Source organism: Peromyscus maniculatus, chromosome 19 (genome assembly GCF_049852395.1).
Source record: "Peromyscus maniculatus bairdii isolate BWxNUB_F1_BW_parent chromosome 19, HU_Pman_BW_mat_3.1, whole genome shotgun sequence".
In the NCBI taxonomy this organism is placed as follows: Eukaryota; Metazoa; Chordata; class Mammalia; order Rodentia; family Cricetidae; genus Peromyscus; species Peromyscus maniculatus.
The window spans coordinates 66773738-66792436 of NC_134870.1; the positions used below are offsets into that span (position 1 = coordinate 66773738).

The 18699-nt window shown below is 52.6% G+C and overlaps 1 protein-coding gene across 2 annotated transcripts in view; it reads left to right on the forward strand.

The window, feature by feature from the left end:
• The first annotated feature begins 415 nt into the window (after positions 1-415).
• Positions 416-18699, forward strand: part of Smad7 (SMAD family member 7) — a 28592-nt gene continuing 10308 nt past the window's right edge. The window contains exons 1-3 of one of the 2 annotated variants that reach the window (XM_006973834.4): positions 416-1040; positions 2347-2400; positions 7587-7661. In XM_006973834.4, the coding sequence (XP_006973896.2) occupies positions 416-1040; positions 2347-2400; positions 7587-7661 (754 nt within the window). The remainder of the gene's footprint in view (positions 1041-2346; positions 2401-7586; positions 7662-18699) is intronic. The other variant, XM_076555517.1, reaches the window with a different exon arrangement.

Genomic DNA, 18699 nt, shown 5'->3' on the forward strand with positions numbered 1-18699 from the left:
CCGAGGCTGGCGAGCTCTACACTCGGGAGCCACTGTAGGGGGGCCTCTTTTGGGGGAGGCGTCCACCGGGGCAGTCTCGGCCGCCCCCAGGGAAGCGGCGGCCGCGTTCCTCCGGGGCGCGCCGGGGCCCGAGAGCCGCGCAGGGCGCGGGCCGCGCCGGGTGGGGCAGCCGAAGCGCAGGCCCCCGATCCCCGGCGGGCGCCCCTGGGCCCCCGCGCGCGCCCCGGCCTCCGGGAGACTGGCGCATGCCACGGAGCGCCCCTCGGGCCGCCGCCGCTCTTGCCCGGGCCCCTGCTGTTGCTGCTGTCGCCTGCGCCTGCTGCCCCAACTCGGCGCCCGACTTCTTCATGGTGTGCGGAGGTCATGTTCGCTCCTTAGCCGGCAAACGACTTTTCTCCTCGCCTCCTCGCCCCGCATGTTCAGGACCAAACGATCTACGCTCGTCCGGCGTCTCTGGAGGAGCCGTGCGCCCGGCGGCGAGGACGAGGAGGAGGGCGTGGGGGGTGGCGGCGGCGGCGGCGGCGGAGGAGGCGAACTGCGGGGAGAAGGGGCGACGGACGGCCGGGCTTATGGGGCTGGTGGCGGCGGCGCGGGCAGGGCTGGCTGCTGCCTGGGCAAGGCGGTCCGAGGTGCCAAAGGTCACCACCATCCCCATCCCCCAGCCTCGGGTGCAGGGGCGGCCGGGGGCGCCGAGGCGGATCTGAAGGCGCTCACGCACTCGGTGCTCAAGAAACTCAAGGAGCGGCAGTTGGAGCTGCTGCTCCAGGCCGTGGAGTCCCGTGGCGGTACGCGCACCGCGTGCCTCCTGCTGCCCGGCCGCCTGGACTGCAGGCTGGGCCCGGGGGCGTCCGCCAGCGCGCAGCCCGCGCAGCCGCCCTCGACCTACTCGCTCCCCCTCCTGCTGTGCAAAGTGTTCAGGTGGCCGGATCTCAGGCATTCCTCGGAAGTCAAGAGGCTGTGTTGCTGTGAATCTTACGGGAAGATCAACCCCGAGCTTGTGTGCTGCAACCCCCATCACCTTAGTCGACTCTGCGAACTAGGTAAGAAGTTGTTCTGTGTCCACCTTCCGTTCCCTTTGGCGCACAAGTGCTGGTAGAATGCTCGAGGGTGTGTGTGCATCCCCCCCGCCCCCTTTTTGGAAGAGAGGAGGGAACTAAATTAGGGAAGGGACGGGGGAACTTGGACGTTCCTTGGGGTTCCCTTTCAATATTCTATCGCATCCCCCCTCCACTCTCCAGAGGAGGTCTCATGAATACTGGTTATGCTTAGAGTGAACGGACATGCTGCAGAAAAATGAGACACTTATTTCCGGGTCAGCAAGGGAATACAGAGCGAAGTGGGGATCACGCGTCCCCCGCACCCGGAAAGGCGTTGAGGTGTGTGGCCGAGTTGGATTCGGTCCAAGCCCGCCAAGGAAGGCTGGGAGAAACTAGCTATAAAAGCTGGAAAGTCTCCTCTCCTTTAGTAAATAAGGACAGTCACGTGGGGCACAAGTGGCCCAGATACTGTCCTGGCCTCACAGCTTTGGAGTTTGGGGGCAGTGGTAGGATGGAGACCGAACTGGGTACCCACTCTCAGCTGTGCGAGCTTCAGGGTGAGAAGGAACAAACAGCTTGGAGAAGTTGGGTGGCCTCTACTTTTACCTTTATTTCGCACCGAAAAGCATACAATTAGTGGTCCTAAGAACCCCAGCTCCCTGCGTCTGCCTCTTAATTGCCCTGGGGCCTGGGCTTCATGGCTGGGACCCTGAGCAGGTTCCTGCCCATATTTTCCTAGCTTTTCCATGCCTTCTGTTTTCTCCACATCTTTGTGCTCAGGGTAGAGGGGCGTACCCTGCTCTCTTCAAGTCTTACAAGTTCAGCAGCACACTTAGGGTGCTTTTTCTCGGGTGGGCTGGGTAGGATTCCCTAGTTGGGCGCGTGGGTGCCAAGCTGAGCAGCGAGGGCGGAGGTGAAATGTGCTCGTAGAGGCAGGGATGACTGGGGGAGCGGGATCTGTAGTCTAGGACGCGAAGCAGCCCCGGACGCCCCCCACCCCGCGGACTATTCTGTGCGCGGCCCCGCCGGTGGAGCCCTGGCCCAGCCGGTGGTTTCCACCCCGGCCCGCCGAGCGCGGCGGCGGCGGCGGCCGCAGACGTGGAGGAGCGGAGCGCGGAGGCTGGCGCCAGGCGGTCTCTTTTGTTTATCTGACAGCTAAATATCAAGGCAATCACCGCCTCGCGGCCCTGCCTCCAACCCCCACAGCTAAGACAAACAGTTGGGCTAAAAGAATGCCTGAGTTATCATAAGTTTCTATCTCTGTTTCTCATGGCTCAGCCTTTATATTCTCTTACTTTTTTAATTTCAGAGTCCCCCCCTCCTCCTTACTCCAGATACCCAATGGATTTTCTCAAACCAACTGGTGAGTAGATGATTTTCAAAGGTCTTTTCCTTTCTTAGATTCCAGGTTTTTGTGTCTAGGTTAGGGCTGGGGTGGTGCTTGGCTTGCTGTAGGAAGTTAAAGTTTCCTCTATTGCAGGTTTGGTAGATTTTTTTTTCCTGTTGTGATTGGATTCCCCCCTCCCCCCATAAAGATAGCTCCCCCCCCAGATATGTTTCATAATTTGTTCCTTTTTTATGCATTTGAACTGTGTGACGGAAGTTAGTTCAGCTTTAACACATGGAGGCTTTTAATCCACTGAATGCCTTGGGAGCCAAATAGGACAGGTCGATGGAAACATTCTGAAGCTTTGTAAGACTTATGGGTAGGTTAAGTGCATGAGGTTCAGCAGCTTCGGTTTGTAGTAAGGCGGGAAGTCTTCAAGAAGGGCAGCCAGCTTACAGGGGATGATCTCTCCCTGTTCAGTCCCCTGCAAGTCAGTTTTCTCCTGGGGTGTTCTCAGAATTCCTGGTAGGGAGACCATGAAAGTTTCCCGCATAGTTCTGCCTGCCTGTTGCTTTGTCCCTGGATGGCGGGGGGCCAGGGCAGAAGCCCATTTGAGACTGGCACCAGGCCTGTCGTGGTTGTCTGCATTCGGCTCCTGGCTGGCAGCACTCGGACCCATCCCTTTAGAGCTGACAATGCCAGGGGACAGGGTCAGCAAAACAGATGGGGGGTGACAGCAGGGGCGAGCCCCACTTCCTTCTGAGAGTGGAAGAATTACAGAACCATTTGCTGAAAGTCTAGGTTTTAACGTTGGTTTTTGTGCCTGTTATGTGGTGCTTACAAAAATGCAACGCTTGAGACATCTTGGCTTTGCCAAGGAAAGGGCTGGGCTCTATTTAGCTCTTGGAACCTTCTGACTTTGTGAGCTTTTGCTGATGCGCACCCCCCCCCCCGTCCCCATTAAAAGTTTTGTGGGGACATTGTCATAAGTTAAATACTTAATGAATGTGTGAGTGAAGCCCCAGCTAGCCATACTCCGCATACTCCACCAGTTCCCTCAAGTCCGGAAGGCGTTGCTGCTTGCCTGGTGCCTGTCTAATAGGTGGCCTGCAGAATATGTGATATTTTGCTTTCGATTTACAAAACACCAGATAAAATGGTTATTAATGACAAGATAACTGGCACTCTGTATTCGCAACAAACTTTAACTGGCGTTAGCAAACTCTAATGGCTGTAACTTGCTTGAGTTTGTGGCTTAAAGAATCAAGAAGTGACTTCTCCAGGGGTCCACCACAGTCCTCTCTCTCTCTCTCTTTTTTTTACTTTCCCTCTGCATCTTTCAAAGGTGGGGAGTTAACCTTATACAGAAAGAGGACTCCCTGTGGCCCTAGAGGCGACGACAGCTCTGGTAGATGATCCTCTGAAGTCCGGACTCCATAGAAAAGAAGGGCCACGTGCTCTTGGGTTTTCAGAAAAGATACTGGGTAAATCTGCTTGCAAGATTTAAGCAGTCATTCTGGCAGGCCAGGACCTCATTTTCAGGGAGTGGAGTGATATATTTATTCATTAGCAAGTGTTGACATTAGGTAGCAAAATGTGTGTAAACAGAGAAGCCACAAAAGACGGGAATGTGCCATTTCCAAGGAGGGAAGCAACCTTCCTCAGATCAGCCAATAGGAAGTGATTAACCTGCCAGTCGGAAACCCAGCAGCTGGGTTACTCACCCCAAATGCCTTGCTTAAAACCAAACAAAAAGGACCCAAACTCAGGCACCACTAGGTAAGAACATGGGGAAGGTAACCGGAAAGCCCCTGGGAGAGGAGTGGTCGGAACAGCAGAGCAGAGGGCTGGCCTAAGGGCACTGGGCTAGGGCAAGTGTTGCTGGTTATGGTGACCCAGGGGTGTTGAAGCAAGACCAGTTCAGGGGCCTTTGCTGTCCGTCACATGTTTTTCTCCCCACCCGGTGTATGGGGAAGCGCTGGACCTGGGGATTCAGCTCCTCTTTCCCAGCCTGAGCCTGAAGAGTTTGGTGTTGGGTTACATAGGTGAGAGAGGAAATTGGGTTTTACAGTGGACAACTGTTAAAATCTTAACGAGACAACCAACCGAGGGGATCCCTTGTGGAGTCTCCCTCCTCCAGGGGAAGCGATGAGAAGGGGCTGAGACCTGGGAGAGTGGAGCCTTTCGGAGGTCCTGGCAGGTTGAACTGGGAACTCTTGTTTCTGATGGCTGCAGCCTCTGGAAGGGCCTAGCCTAGACCTCCACCTGGTGCTGTATATACGTTTCCCCAAACAGAGTTGTCTGCAGCAAGTTTGGGGCTTGCCTGGACCTTAGGACAAAGTGGCTGTGACTTGTGGCCTTTGCAAGGCATGAAGATACCCCCATTTCCCCATCCCACAAGGAAAAGGAATTTGCTGTTCGTTCCTAGCTCTGTCTCACTTTGTAGAGTTGGGATGCTTGAGGGTGCCTCTTCCTGTGAGCACTGGATCTGCTGCTCTGAGGCTGGGGACTGACTGGCTGCTGGGATGGCCTCTTCATGGAACAGCCTAGCTGAACGGCTGACATCTTGGTCTGCGATCTGGCCCTTTTAACTTAGATCTCTTAGCCTGCTCTTTTTCCAAGTCTCGTTGAGACTAGGTTGTTCATGAGTTTGCTTTTAGATCATTCATTCGTTTATTTACTGAATGTTTCCATCATTCATTATACAAAGTAGTCCTGGGAAACTCAGAAGAACTAAGTTGGAAAGAACCTTTAAAAAGGTTGCAGTTCGTTCTGTTAGAACTGCTGGGAGAAGGGCATGTGTGTCTTTCGTCCACAGAACCCAGGGCTTAATGAGGTGCTTGGTAATATGTAGTGGTAGAGGAGAGCCAGAAATGGCCCAGCTCTGCTGTCTGCCAGGCGGGGCTCTGGGGAGCAGGAGACGGTGGAAGATGAGACTCTGACTTGAGAAATTTATCTTTGCAGAGTGTTCGGTGGGTGGTTGCAGATCTGGCCCACTTGACCTTTGTAAGCTAGGGAATATAGCTTGGAGCCAATCTCTAGACACCACTGACTGGGCTCAGCCAGGCCAGCTCCAGGGAAGAGGTTTAGGACTTGATAGCCTGCTTGGGAATGGAAACCCTGGGATAAGAGCTGGACCTGGGTGCCTTAGCTCCCTGGGTGGCCCCCGGCCCAGTCAGTGGCACCTCAGTTTACCTGGGTGCCTATCGAATGTGTTCCTGCTTCACAGGGGTGGTAGGGAGGCCTAATTAATGTGTGTAAATCCCTCCTAAGATCAAAGGCGATGCAGAGGCCATGGCACATTTCATAAAAATCACTTGTGGTTGCATCTTGGAGCTGGCTCACCTTTGATGTGAGCCAAGCTGACACCCTGACTGAGGTCTCCAGGCCCGCCCTGGAGAGGCCAGGCTTTGCCTTTGAAATACACCTTGCCCCTGGCATTCAGCCAGCCAGAGCTGGGGGAGTGGCCATAGGGTGTCTTCCATTTGGGGGGAGGGGGAGTGGAGGAGGGGGGATGAGGAGCCAATCTTTAGAAAACGGTGGGGCAAGAACCACAGTTTAGAAAGTACAGGCTTGCGCCATATGACAAGGAGCTCCTCTTCCGGCTTCCCTCATTGTTTTCCATTTGATGAAGCGCATCCTGTCAAGTTGTGTATTCCTGGTAGGAATTATCTTCGACCCCGAAGAAAGGAGGTTGTGTACAGCCTTCTCTTTCCCCTTGCCAACCACTCCTCCACGCTCCCTCCCGTTTAGAAGAGTTTTTTCTTTAATTTCTAAACACAGGCTGAGCAAGTGCTGTACACCCAAGTGCCCCACCTCCCTTTCCTCCCCACTGGAGGGTTTTGAACAGTTAATCTTCCAGCTTTGGGAAGAGAAGGCCTCAAAGGGAGGCACCCTCGGCAGAGACTTCTGGGGGACACTGTGTGTTGGACAGGCTTGGTTGTCACCTTCCCTTTGTCAGGAACAGAAGGCAACTATTGTACCACTGAAGGGCTGTCCAGGCTACTTGCCTCTAGGCTTCTCTTTTGCTTTGAGTAACTATGTACCAGTGTGGCCAAAGGGGCATCTGCTAATGCCTGGTAGCCTGGGGTGGGAGAACTGGAGTCTGTACAAACCAAGTGGTGCGTGTGTTTCCCAGAGCCCCACTTTCTGTGGGGACTTGGGAAGAACTTGGACATTGGTAATGGTGCAAAAGAAAGTTCCAGGGGCCCATGCATTTGCGTTCCTGGGGACTAACTAGTGATTCGTGGGCACTATTTTTTTTTTTTTTTTTTTGGTTGTTGTTGTTGTTGTAATTGCTTGGAGGGCGGCTGTAGCTGGTCTCTTTCTCAGCTGGAATTGTCATTACATTGAGGTCACTGCTGAGCACCTGGGGGTGCGGGGAGAGGCTGAGGATACAGAATCTGTAGGTTAAGGTCTAGTAAAGACAACGGAAGGAAAGGGTGCTAGAAAGATGGTGTAGGAACTGAGGCAGGCAGCCTCGTAAGAATAGGGTGGTCTGGGCAGGTTTCCAGAGGTGGCTTTGGACCAGTCTGGAAGCAGGTAGACCATTTCCCTCCAGCTGAGCCCTTTTCCTTGCTGAGAAGTCTGTCTTGATCTGATGGGCTGGACCCAGGTGGAGCTATGATAAAACTAGTAGAAGTCAGTATGGGAGGAGGAGGAAGGAGGCTTTGTGCCCGGTGGGAGAGAAAACTGGGTTGAGAAAGTACACTTCGAACCTTCCTTGACCTTGGGAATTACCTGATCTCAATGGGAGACTTGTAATAGAAGAGAAATTCCAGCCAGTCTGTGATTGAGCCTGACTTGACTAATGATTAACTGGCCGCCTGGAGCCCAGACGGGTGACAAGGTGCTGTGGTCTGTCTTAGGCTGGACCATGAAGCTCGGTAGACCATTAATAATCTGCAGCGTGCCTGTGAGTCAGCCCTTTGGAATGTGTGGTCTTTCTTTCATGCTCTTTCGTGTTTGTAAGAATGAACGGTGGTTTTTTTTTTTTAATAATTTATTTTTATGTGTATTGATGTTTTGCCCGAATGTATGCCTGTGTGAGGGTGTCAGGTCTTGGAGTTAACAGATGGTTGTGAGCTGCCTTGTGGGTGCTGGGAATCGAACCTTGATCCTCTGTAAGAACAGTCAGTGCTCTTAACCACTGAATCGTTTCTATAGTCCCCGTCTCTGTTTTTATCTGCGTATTTACCTCTCTTTCTCTTCCAATTCTGCAGCAGCCTGTCCAGATGCTGTGCCTTCCTCCGCGGAAACCGGGGGGACGAATTTTCTGGCCCCCGGGGGGCTTTCAGGTGAGACACTTTTCTCCTTTCCTAGAGGTTGCTGGAGGCTAAAGGAGTGTGGGGGTGGTGGTAGCGGGCTGGTCTGGAATTGACCTCATTGGCATATGCCTTAAACGAGACCCATCCGGGGTGACAGTAGTGCCCTTCAGCCTGTCATCCCGTGGTCCTTTATGCGCCAGAGCCTTGCCCTTCCCAGGATCGGGAAAACTGGGGTCAGCTGCGAGCTGATTGTGAGACAGGCTTTGTGGTTCTTTTTCATTTTTCTGAATTTTCTGTGTGTGTGTGTGTGTGTGTGTGTGTGTGTGTGTGTGTGTGTGTGTGTTCATTACTCACATGTGTTCAGAGGACAGCCTATAGGAGTCGTTTCTCTCCTTCCGCCCTGTGGGCGCCAGGGATGGAGGGCAGGTCATCAGGCGAGGTGGTGGGCACTTTTATCCTGTGAGCCATCTTGCCATTCCCTCATGGTTTTTAAGCAGCTCCTGACTTAAGTTTCTTCCATTTGTTAACTTTGGCAAGATCTCAGGCGCTTTTAAGCCTTATTTTGCTCTTGCACGCATGCCTTGAAGGAGACAGGACCCACGTTTACGGGGCACAGCCCAGGTGCAAGCTGGGTTTCGGTGGACTGCAGGGGTTCTCTTGCGGCAGGGCAGGGGCTTGCCGTGGACCATAGGTGTCCTCAGCTGGACAAGCTTTCTTCAGGGTTCACAGACCAAAGACCCGGAGAGATGGAGCTAGAGAGTCATAGGATTGGAGGAGTCGGGAGAGAGAGCCCTGTGCGTTATTGTCTCTGAGGACAAGAAGCACTCGGAGACAGCTCGCTCTTTTTTCTATGGACCGTTTTTTTTTTTTTCTTCATTTCCCCTCCCCCTACCACATCATGTATTTTCTAAGAACTAGCTATAAAGCAAGAGGGAAAGGGGTGGGGGAAATTCCGGGACAGTTCTGGGCACTCAGTGTCGCTGGCCTTCTGGGCCATTGGTGGAGGTCTTGGTGGCGTCTCCTAGCGGAATTTGTGGGACTTGAGTGCGCCCTCAGTTGTGGGACGGCTCCTCATGACTGACTGTTCAGTGTTGCCCCTGTGTGTGGTTGAGGTACAGTCCATTCTGGACCCACCTCCCAGACTTCTTCCCCCTCCAGGAATTGAGCCTGCTGGGAAATGGCTGTAGGGGGACCCTTGTTTGTTTTGATTTCAGTTCCAGTGTTTTGATTTACTCTGACTGTTATCTGAGACCGAGGGTATTGTTTACTCAAAGCTTCTAATGAGAACTGAGCAGGAAAAGAAGGACCCCAGGGGGAGGAGGGAGCTGGGCCCCCAGTATGGCTTGGGAGGCCTCTCTATCTTCTGCTTTCTAAGGCTGAAGTCAGCGAGAGTTCTCTAGAGAAAGAAGGGCCAGGAGAGAATCTGAGCAAAATAATCTGAGCACTCTCGGGATGTTGTTGGCTCGTTTTGTTTTTTTAAGTCCTGGGTGTGCAGGGAGGAGCCCTGGCTTCTCCAAACCACACGAAATAAGCAGGGGAAGTGGTAGCTTTTGAAAGGGGCTTTTCGGAAGGCTTGTCTCATTGATAACATCTTGTCTGTCTCCTCTACTGGAGGAAATGACGACACCAGGCTGAGAACCACCAGCCTGAGGGCTGCTCACCCCACCCCCCCTCACCCCCAGGAGCCAAACGCTATGACCTGGTCAGCTGATCCTGCTTGATCCTGCTTCCCCAAAGTTCGGCCAGTTCTAGAAAGAAGCTGGGAAGCAACATTCTAGTGCGCCCCTCCCCATTCGCCACCCCCCCATCCCCTCGGTCATCTCAGCCCCTTAGATGGATGAGGCTCGCTCGGGTGTAGTAGTCTGTCTTGCAAGGGATGGCATGGTGTAACAAAACTGCAAACAAGAAAAAAGGAAGGGGAAAAAAAAAAAGTCCTCCACATGAAAGAGCATTTGTTTTGAATTTTAGCTCTTGGTTTACTAATTCCCAAGGCTTCGAAGTTGGAGTCCTTTCTTCTTTCTGTATGTAGTTGGAGCCATGTATTAGTAATGTGCTTGGGTGGAGGTTGTAGGACGAACTTTTTGGGTGGATGCCAGTGGTTTGGGGGTATCTAGAGGAAGAGGTGACGGGCACAGAGAGAAACTTACTATAGACTCTGTCCTGTGAATGTCCCTGAAAGGTGGATTCATGAGCCTAGGCGGAGGGTTGTATACATTCTGGAAACCCAGGCCACCTCTTTTTAACAAAGGTGGTGCTGGGTGTGTGTGTGTGTGTGTGTGTGTGTGTGTGTGTGTGTGTGTGTAGGGGGCTAGATGCATCTGCGTTGTGTAGATTGAGGTCTTAGCGGGGGTGAGGGTGGTTGAATGAGGCCGGAGGAGATGGGAGGGGGGCTCCTGTAGTGGACGCTGGGGTGAGGCCCAGCCGGTGCAGGATGGGCACCAGTCAAGGTGGGGGGCGGTGACACCCCCCTGAAATAACCTCTCGGAGTCTCTTTCACAGGCCCTGTGTGCTGCTTTCCTTCCTGTTCTGCCCTGGCTAAGAGCGGGCTTAATGAATGGGGCTCAGTTCAGGGTGGGAGGAAGGTCGCCAGTGTGAGCCAGGGCTTGATTCTCTTGGCAAGGGAAGAAGGGAAAGAGAAAACAGTCGAATGTGAAAATGTGGTGCCTTGGAGATGGGGGTGGGGCGTGCTCAAAGGCCTAGCCCCTCCTGAAATGCAGGGGTGACTCCAAGGCTGGCCGGCCCTTCCCTTTCCTGCACTCTTGCCGAGGGCCAGCCAGAGGAAGGGGAGTGGGCGGGACGAGTCCTGGGAGTAGCACCCTGGCTTCAGGTTGGAATTCCAGTCTTGCAGTGTGGTTCTGGTTGGGGGGAGGGCAGGGGATGACAGGCTGGGTCCTTGGGGACCTGCATTGAAACACACACACACACACACACACACACACACACACACACACACACACACACACACCCTTACAAGTTTCCTCAGTCTGGGAAAACGGGACATTTTTAGAAGGCAGTAATTTGGTTCCAGGAGATTGTACTTTCATTTCTGACAGCCGGCTTTCTGAGACAGATGGATTGCTCTGTGCAAGCTTGTGAGTGTGTGCGCTCAACGCACTGCAGACAGACAGACAGGCTCCTGTGTTGACACTCGAGCAGAGGGATGCCATGCCAACAGGCAGGGTCTGAGAGAATCTGGGGCCCTGTTCTCATGAAGTGGCTCCCCCATGAAGCTGTGTACTTACTACGTGGGGACTGGTCTGTGTAACGGTCCAGAACTGCAGTTTTGATAGCCTGGTCTCTGGACACTGATGTCTTTTGGAGGGTATGCAAATCCGGGTCAGGCCCTTGCTACTGCTGCTGCGTTGATTTGTTTGGATGAGTCAGGGAGACCCACCTTGGCAAGAACTGACAGAGCTGGGAAACTTAGAGCTCAGTAGAGGAGACAGCAAGCATTTACATCTGGAGTGTCTCCTGTATCTCCGGAAGTACTGCTCTTGGCTTAACGTCTTTGCAGCCTCTGTCTGGGGTTGGGTAGAGGCCGGTGTGGAGTCTTAACTGGGTTGATAGAAAGAAAAAGCAGTATTTCGTTTGTACCAGGTTACCCAGCTGCAGGCCCTTCTTTTCAGAGATGTTAGTGTTTGGTACTGGCTGGGCCTCTGGGTCTCCCTCAGAGAGCAGTGTTGGAGGCCTGGAGCCCTTTTGGGAAGAGGAATTCCCATGGACTGGGGTGGGGGTGGAGTCGAGGGGTTGGAGACTTGAAGCATGCAGGAGTCTTAGGGGAATTGAAGAAACTGCATAGACGTCTTCTGTCTGTGCAGTCATGTTCATGTGGAGGGGTCAGGGAGGCCTGGGGGTTAGTTCCTTTGCTTAAGGTCTTAGATAGCTTTTGGTTTCCAGATTTGGGGGTGGAAGCGTTTCAAGTCAGTACCAAATCAACTACAAGGGCAAGTCTGTTTCCTCTTTGATCTCTGCTGGTATGTGCCTGAGCGTCTGCGGAAGACCTTCAGAAACACCTATATAATCTGAAAGGCTGCGCTTGCTCAGTCTGAGGAAGACCTTCAGAAACACCTATATAATCTGAAAGGCTGCGCTTGCTCAGTCCGAGGTCGACTTGGGCTCAAACCAAGCAGCTAAGGGAGGAATGCTACCTTCTGATCTAAGGAGAAAGCCATTCAGCTGAAAGTGAACCAGTTTTTATCATCTGGCATGACACTGTGATACTGAACTAGGAGTCTCCGGCCTTAGCTAGGTGCCTGCTCCCAGTGTCTCTTCCTCATGTGCCTAGTGTGGCTGTGGTTTCTAATACCCTTAGAGGGGAGAATGAATGGAGAACACGCTGGTGAGCTCGCAAGGATGGGCTTATGGGGAACTGGGCTAGCACAGTGACCAGCACGGACCACCTCTTCCCTCCAGGCCACTTTGGGAAATGACAGTCTGGAGCTCCAAGAATACAAGTCTAGTCTCTTTTAAACCAAGGCAGTCTGCTGGCTCCAGGCTAGGGCGGCTCACCTGATGCACACCCACACCCTGGTGTAGACCAGTCCTGGGCAGCATCGGGGCTGTTGGCGGGCCTCTTCTTCTGTAGGGCCTGAGGTCATGGGCCCCGCCCCTGGTGAACGACTCCCTGATAAACCTCTTTTGTCCTGGAAAGAATGAGGTAGTCAGGCAGGGGTTAAATGCAGGGTGACAGCATTTAAAAAAATCTCTGGAGCAAATTTGGGCTGCTCTGCCGGCTAGACGAGATGGGCTGCGTCTGTATCCTGTCCCCAGGCAGAACCTAGTCAAGTCAGCAAGGGGGGGGGAAGGGCTCAGGAAGGCCCGTGCCAGGGTGCTGGTGGCTTTGGCTGTGGTCCTTCAAACAGCCTCCCCTCCATTCCCACTTCTGTAGGCTGCTAGAGTCTTTGAAGACTTCTGGGGCCAGCAGCCGTGAAAGGAAGACGAGTCCTAGGTTCATGGCAGGGTTTGGTTGCTTTCCTTTGCCTCTTTCCATATCAACCCCGTAATGATTTCTCTTGATATGGTATACCATACGGTGACGGTATTTTTTTCTTTGTTCTGAAAGTCCATAGAGCGAGGTGTCAACCCTCGTGGGCCGTAAGTGAGTGCTCCACCCTGAGCTGTAACCCCAGCCTCTAGATTGGTGTTCCGGTCACTTCAGGGTAGGCTTTGCACTCTGAGCAGCACTCACAGTCGGTGTCTTTATTTAATCCCTGCACTTGGGAGGCAGAAGCAGTCTGGTCTCGGAGTTTGAGGCCAGCCTCGTCTACCACAGTCAATTCTAGTCCAGTCGGGGCTACATGGTGAAGACCCCGTCTCGAAGAAAAAAGAAAGAATTCTTTAAAAATCTTAGACAGCTAATATGACAAGATAGGATGTTGTTTTTAATGTCAAATCATCCTGCCTCACAAGCATGTATTATCTATTGCTCCTGGCAAAAATAAGTGGTTACTGAAGGCAGAGGCAGGCGAATCTCTCTGGGTTCAAGGCCAATCAGGGCTGCACAGTGAGAGTCTGAACCAGAACAAAACAAAAAACAGCTCTCTTGCGTCATTGTTTTAGCCTTTAGGTCTTTGTTTCTGTTTGGTTTTTTAAGTGTAAAGCACTAGTTCCTGGACTTGGCATTTCTATTCTTTGAATCTGAGCTTTTTCTTGGAAAATTTTTCCTTAGATTGATTTGATTATGTGTATGAGTGTCTAGTCGGCCTGTGTGTCTGTACCACACGCATGCCTGATGTGGGAGAAGGTCAGAAGGTCCAGCTTCCCTGGAACTGGAGTTACAGACAGTTGCAAGCTGCCATGTGGTTGCTGGGAACTGAACCCAGGTCCTGCAGTAGTGATCTTAAGTGCTGGACCATCTCTCCAACCCCTTGAGGTTTTCGTTGTTGTTCCTAATAGAGGTCTTTTGCTTGATTGTAGAAACATTTGAGGAGAATGTTGATTACCCACATGTCTTCCTCCTATGTGTTATGGTTGCAGAAGTGCCCCTTGGGACTGTGTTTCCTTTTGGGGTAGTGATGTATAGTCTGTATACCCAATGTCACTGATGGTGCATTTCATACTACGTGGATTTTAACGCAGTTTTCACAAATGTGGCCCATGGTGACTTTTAAATGTATGCAAGTGTTGTCTTATCCATGAAGAACAGTGGGCAGTAAGGAGAGGTTTCTCACAGGTCTGGATCTGTTGATGGGTTGGTTATACTGGTTTCCATAGCACCCGGAGATCTCTGGACTAATAGGTACACTGGTGGCCTGGGTGCGTCCCAGTGTTGAGCATGCACTCTCTTTCTGTTTCATTTTTGTTGTTGTTTTTTGGTTTTTTGAGACAGGATTTCTCTGTAGTTTTGGTGCCTGTCCTGGATCTTGCTCGTTAGGCCAGGCTGGCCTCGAACTCAGAGATCCCCCGCTGCCGCCACCGCTGCTGCCACCGCCCAGCTTTGTTTCATTTTTTGAGACAGGGTTTCTCTGTGTAGCTAGCCCTGGCTGTTCTGGAACTCACTTTGTAGCCCAGGCTGGCCTTGAACTCAGAGATCCGCCTGCCTCTGCTTCCTGAGTGCTGGGACTAAAGGTGTGCGCCACCACATCCCGCTCAGTGTTAAGTTTTCAGTCTTCCCATTTTCGTGCAAGTTGGAGAAACCTTAATAAAGTAGGAAATTTCTTTTCCGTTGTTCCCCAAGCCGGCCTTTCTGTCTGGGTTAAGGGTAGGGGGAAGTACACTTATTCCTACTTCTCCCCAGATGCCATGCCCTGGGGGCCTGTCCAGTGTAATAACAGAGCCAGAGAGGGAACAGAGGCTAACTCCCGAAGCCTAGTGACCTAGACCCTTTCAAGGCTGCTGGAGCCCATGGTCCATGTAACACCTCCCCTGTGTTCCGGGGCAGGCAGGTGCCCATTTGCGGGAGCCTGAGAGAGGATACTGTAAGAGCAGCCACCCGGAGGTCACCAGTGGCCCTAGCATCTTTCCCAGTGAGGATTGAATGGCCCAGCATCTGGCTGTCTGCCTACTGTCACACGGAGGCTTCCTCTTGGGGCTATTTTCAGAGGGAAGATATTATTAACTGCTGAGGCACAGTCCTCTCTTGAGTGGCTAACACACCAAGAAAGCTGCGTTCACTTGACTGCCTCCCCCCCCCCCCATACGCCCTGGTAGGAGGAGGGTCCCACCTCCCCCGGCCCTTCTGCTTCTCCCCATGAGGTCACCTTGGGGATCCCAGCCCTTGGCCCAGTTCCTGGAGGAAGCTGCCACGGTAGAACTAATGGCTGCCTGCTCCTAAAGGTGCAGGCAAACAATACTGTTTGTGTGCTGCAGTGGAGACAGGTTGTAGTACAAGCTGGGCACCGGGCAGGGGAGGAGGGTGGCTCTTGATGGAGCATAGGACAGTCATTTAAAACGGCGATAACTTTCACCTTGTCAGCTAACAGGAAATATCGGGACAAGACAGGAAATTGCATCATCTCTCTCTCTCTCTCTTTTTAGAAGAACTCCAGAAAAAAAAAAAAAGTTCATGAAAAGTAGTGTCGCTGAGGAAACCAGCTGGCACTGACCCCTCCTTTTTTTTTTTTTGCCCCCTTCTTCCCTCCTAGTCCCAGGAGACCTTTTAGACCATTTTCTTTAAGAAAGAGGCTGTTTGAGAACTTTTATGTTATTTTTATTATTTAAAAAAATATTTTACCAGAAGGGTCACCTTCAGTTGAAATGTTAACTGCAGCCTTCTTTCCTGGTTTACTGAAGAATCTTTCATGACTTTTTCAGCTTCCTTCCCCCAAATGGCGAGGCCGAGCAGCTCTTGGCTGGGAACTAATTTTGGTTTGGCTTTGGCATCCTGAGCACCGAGCCCCACCCAATGTCATTAAGCTCAGTTTTAACTTGCAAAAAAAAAAAAATTTTTTTTTTTTTTTTTTTTTTGTAGTAAGGGTAGGTAAGAATTGACTCCAGTCCACACATAGCCTTTTCACACCACAGATGTCTTTTTGGAGAGGAATCTGGCATGGGGCGGTTTGGACCTCAGTTTGCCCTTCTCACTATCCCCGAGGATAGGATTGGCCTTTCACAGTCCCCGGGTACAGCTTTGTAAGTAGGTCACGTGGCTGTCAGTGCATCAGGAAGCATCCCTCTCAAAAGGAAGGGTAGACCAGATACAGCATCCACGTATTCATCCCTGGGGGTCTGAGCACGTATTCATCCCTGGGGGTCTGAGTCCTCCTCTCTTTGATGCCCTTGCTCGGATGGCTTGGGATCTAAGACAGCGCTGCCCGGAGCGGGAGAGATGAAGCCCAGAGAGACTGTGTGTGGCTGGCTGCTCTGCACTCCCTCTCACCCCCACCCTCCCAGCTTTTTCCCTTAGCGTGCTTTGTTTTGTTTTCATAACACAACAAGAGCCCTGGGGTGTGTAAAAGCATTGTTGAACACTTGCTGAGGGTAACTTGTCCAAACAGAGCAGGACGCCAAAGCAGAATGCTGTGGGCAGGTGGTGTACCCGCAGAGGTTGCCTGCCCGGCGCCTACCTTGGAAACACCTCTCAGCCTGTGCCGCCACTGCCTGGGCATTCGTTCAGCCCGGAGCAGGGGAGTCTCTTCCTACCTGCACAGAGTCCAAGACAAGCCATGGCCCTTCTGGCTGGCCCTAGGGAGGCACGGTGTCCTTACCTGGTCCACCTAGTCCCGCTTAGGTGGCTCTCTCCCAGGTGTGAAGCTGAGTGGGCCAGCTGTTTTGGAAGAAGCTGATGTGTGGGTTTATTCATTTATCGGGTATTTCTTGAGAAGTTAGCATGGACCAGCTCCTGTGTGGTGTGGAGGATCAGGGTCTGGACTCTCAAAGGATGGAAGGAAATGAGACAAAAAGTCTCCCAAGAAGGCAAGGGGCAGCTTCTTGTATAGTCTGCCTGCCCAGCAGCAGAGGTGCTGGAATGGATGGATGGGTCTCTGGGAGCCTTGCAGAGGCAAAGCTTTTCAGTCATTAGCCCTGCCGCTGCTTCTGTTGAACAGAACCACAACGAAGTTTGCAGATAACTAGAGGTCTCCCCCACGGTGGCGGTGGCGGGTGGCCTGGTTTCACAGCCCTTACTGCTTGCTGCCTGATAATAGTGAGCATGGTGCTAACTCACCCTGCAGACCCCTGCTCGTACCCGGGGGCCACAGACTGCTAGAAATGACCAGGGAGCTGGGTTCTTAGTGAGACCACTGGGGTGGGTGGTGTGCATAGCATTAGACAGCATCCAGTATTTGGACAGCTAGAGGAGAGAGGTAGGATATTTCTGGAGCCCGAGGTTACTTCGGAGGCCTAGCCCTTTGTGAGTGAGGAGGCCATGATTGACCTCGGGTTGCTTGCACATAGTTATCTGTGAATGCATTTACCAAGGTGTTTCATTTCTATGCTGAGCATCTTGCCCTGGGGGTTCCCTGGGGACCACCTGAGGCTTCCGTGAGCTCTGAGGACCCACTAATTGAATTATCTTAGTTGCTTCTCTGGTGTCTTGGTTCCGCCGCCGCCACCCCCACCCTGGGGGGGGGGCGGGGTGTTGGGAGTGCTTGTTTGATTTGGAGCTAGAGACAAAGCTAAAAGGGAAGGACTGGTCCCGGCTCCAGTTGCACCTTGTGGAGCTGGGAGCTTGTGTCCCTTAGCCAAAAGACGCGCAGGTGACTGCTGCTGGCGGTTCTTGTGTTCGTTCATTTCTCTATGGTCTTTTTACTTTTAAATCTGGGACCTTGGCTCAACAGGCACAAACGGATCCGGAACCAAGATCATGATAGTCTGTGGCAGATTGGCCTGTCTGCATTGGGGGCGGCGGGCGACGACATTTGAGCCTTGCCCCTAGCCCCTAGGAAAAGTGAGGGCCGTCTGAGCTGTTTGTGAGCTATGCTGTGTGGTGTGTGGGGAATTCTTGTCAGCCCCATGGCAGGCTGCCTGTTAGACAGCCGCGGCCCTTCCCTCATTAATCAGTAACCAAGAGGGAAAAGAAAAAGTTGTCCTTGTTCTGGGTGTGCCTACTACTTAAAGATGGGCCCCATCTCTAGTTCTGGGGGGCATTTCCTGAAAGAGTCAGATGGGCCATGATTGTCCCCTCCCTTCCCCATACGTTTTTGCGGTTCCAGGAGGAGGCTGTTTTCTGCAGGGTGCAGAGACTGGCGGACTGTGGCCTGAGAGACTGGGGGAGCATGGGCACACAGTGTTGGTTGTGTTGTGGACCTCTGTTTTTGCATTTGCAAAATAAGGGGATAGGCTTGGCCACCAAATCCCCCCCCCCCCCCAAGATCTGTGATTCTTCAACTCTTTGATTTGAGGTTTGGGGGACCCAAGGTCTAGGGAGTCCCCAGCCTCCATTCTAAAATAAGATTGTGATTCCTTATGCATCTTGGTTTGCAGGCTCTTCTAAGTGAAAAAAGAGGAGGACCCTCAGCCCAGAAAAAAATGCATACACCCACACTGCCATTTGCATACATTTTAGGGGAGCAGGCTCATGGTGGTACATAGATGCATTGGAGAGTGGGGATTTCCTCCCCTTCCTGTGCCGGGGATCGAACCCGGGGTCCTTAGCACAAAGCAAGCACTCCACCAGTGAGCTGTATGCCTGCTCACCCCTTTCTGTGGTAAAATATACTTAACAAAATTACCAAATCACCTACTTTTGAATGCATATTCTAAACAGAGAAAGCAGCTTGCGGGGAGGGCAGGGCACTGCAGATGTGCTAGCCAGATTGGAACACCCCCCCCACCCCCCCACCCCCCCGTCATGTGAGGCCAGAAAATACTCAGAAGGGCAGCCACGCATGGTGGACTCTAGGGCCTTGTGGCCGCACTCTTTCCTGGAAGAGAACAGCAAACACAAGAGGAACCTTCCATTCTCTTGGCCTCCCGCACTGGAGGGGCGGTGGCGGTGCTGGAGGGCAGGCTGGGAGGCTTGGGTCTAGGAGGTCCTGGGTGCTTTGGGGGCGAAAGGGCTGGGATGGCAGAGCAGTGAGTGTGTCCTGGCTGGGGAGATTAGATTACAGAAGCAGACAGAAGTAATGATTAACTTTTCCAGTCTGCACACTGTCTCCGGGCTGTCTTTCTGGTTTTCTCCTGTAAGTAC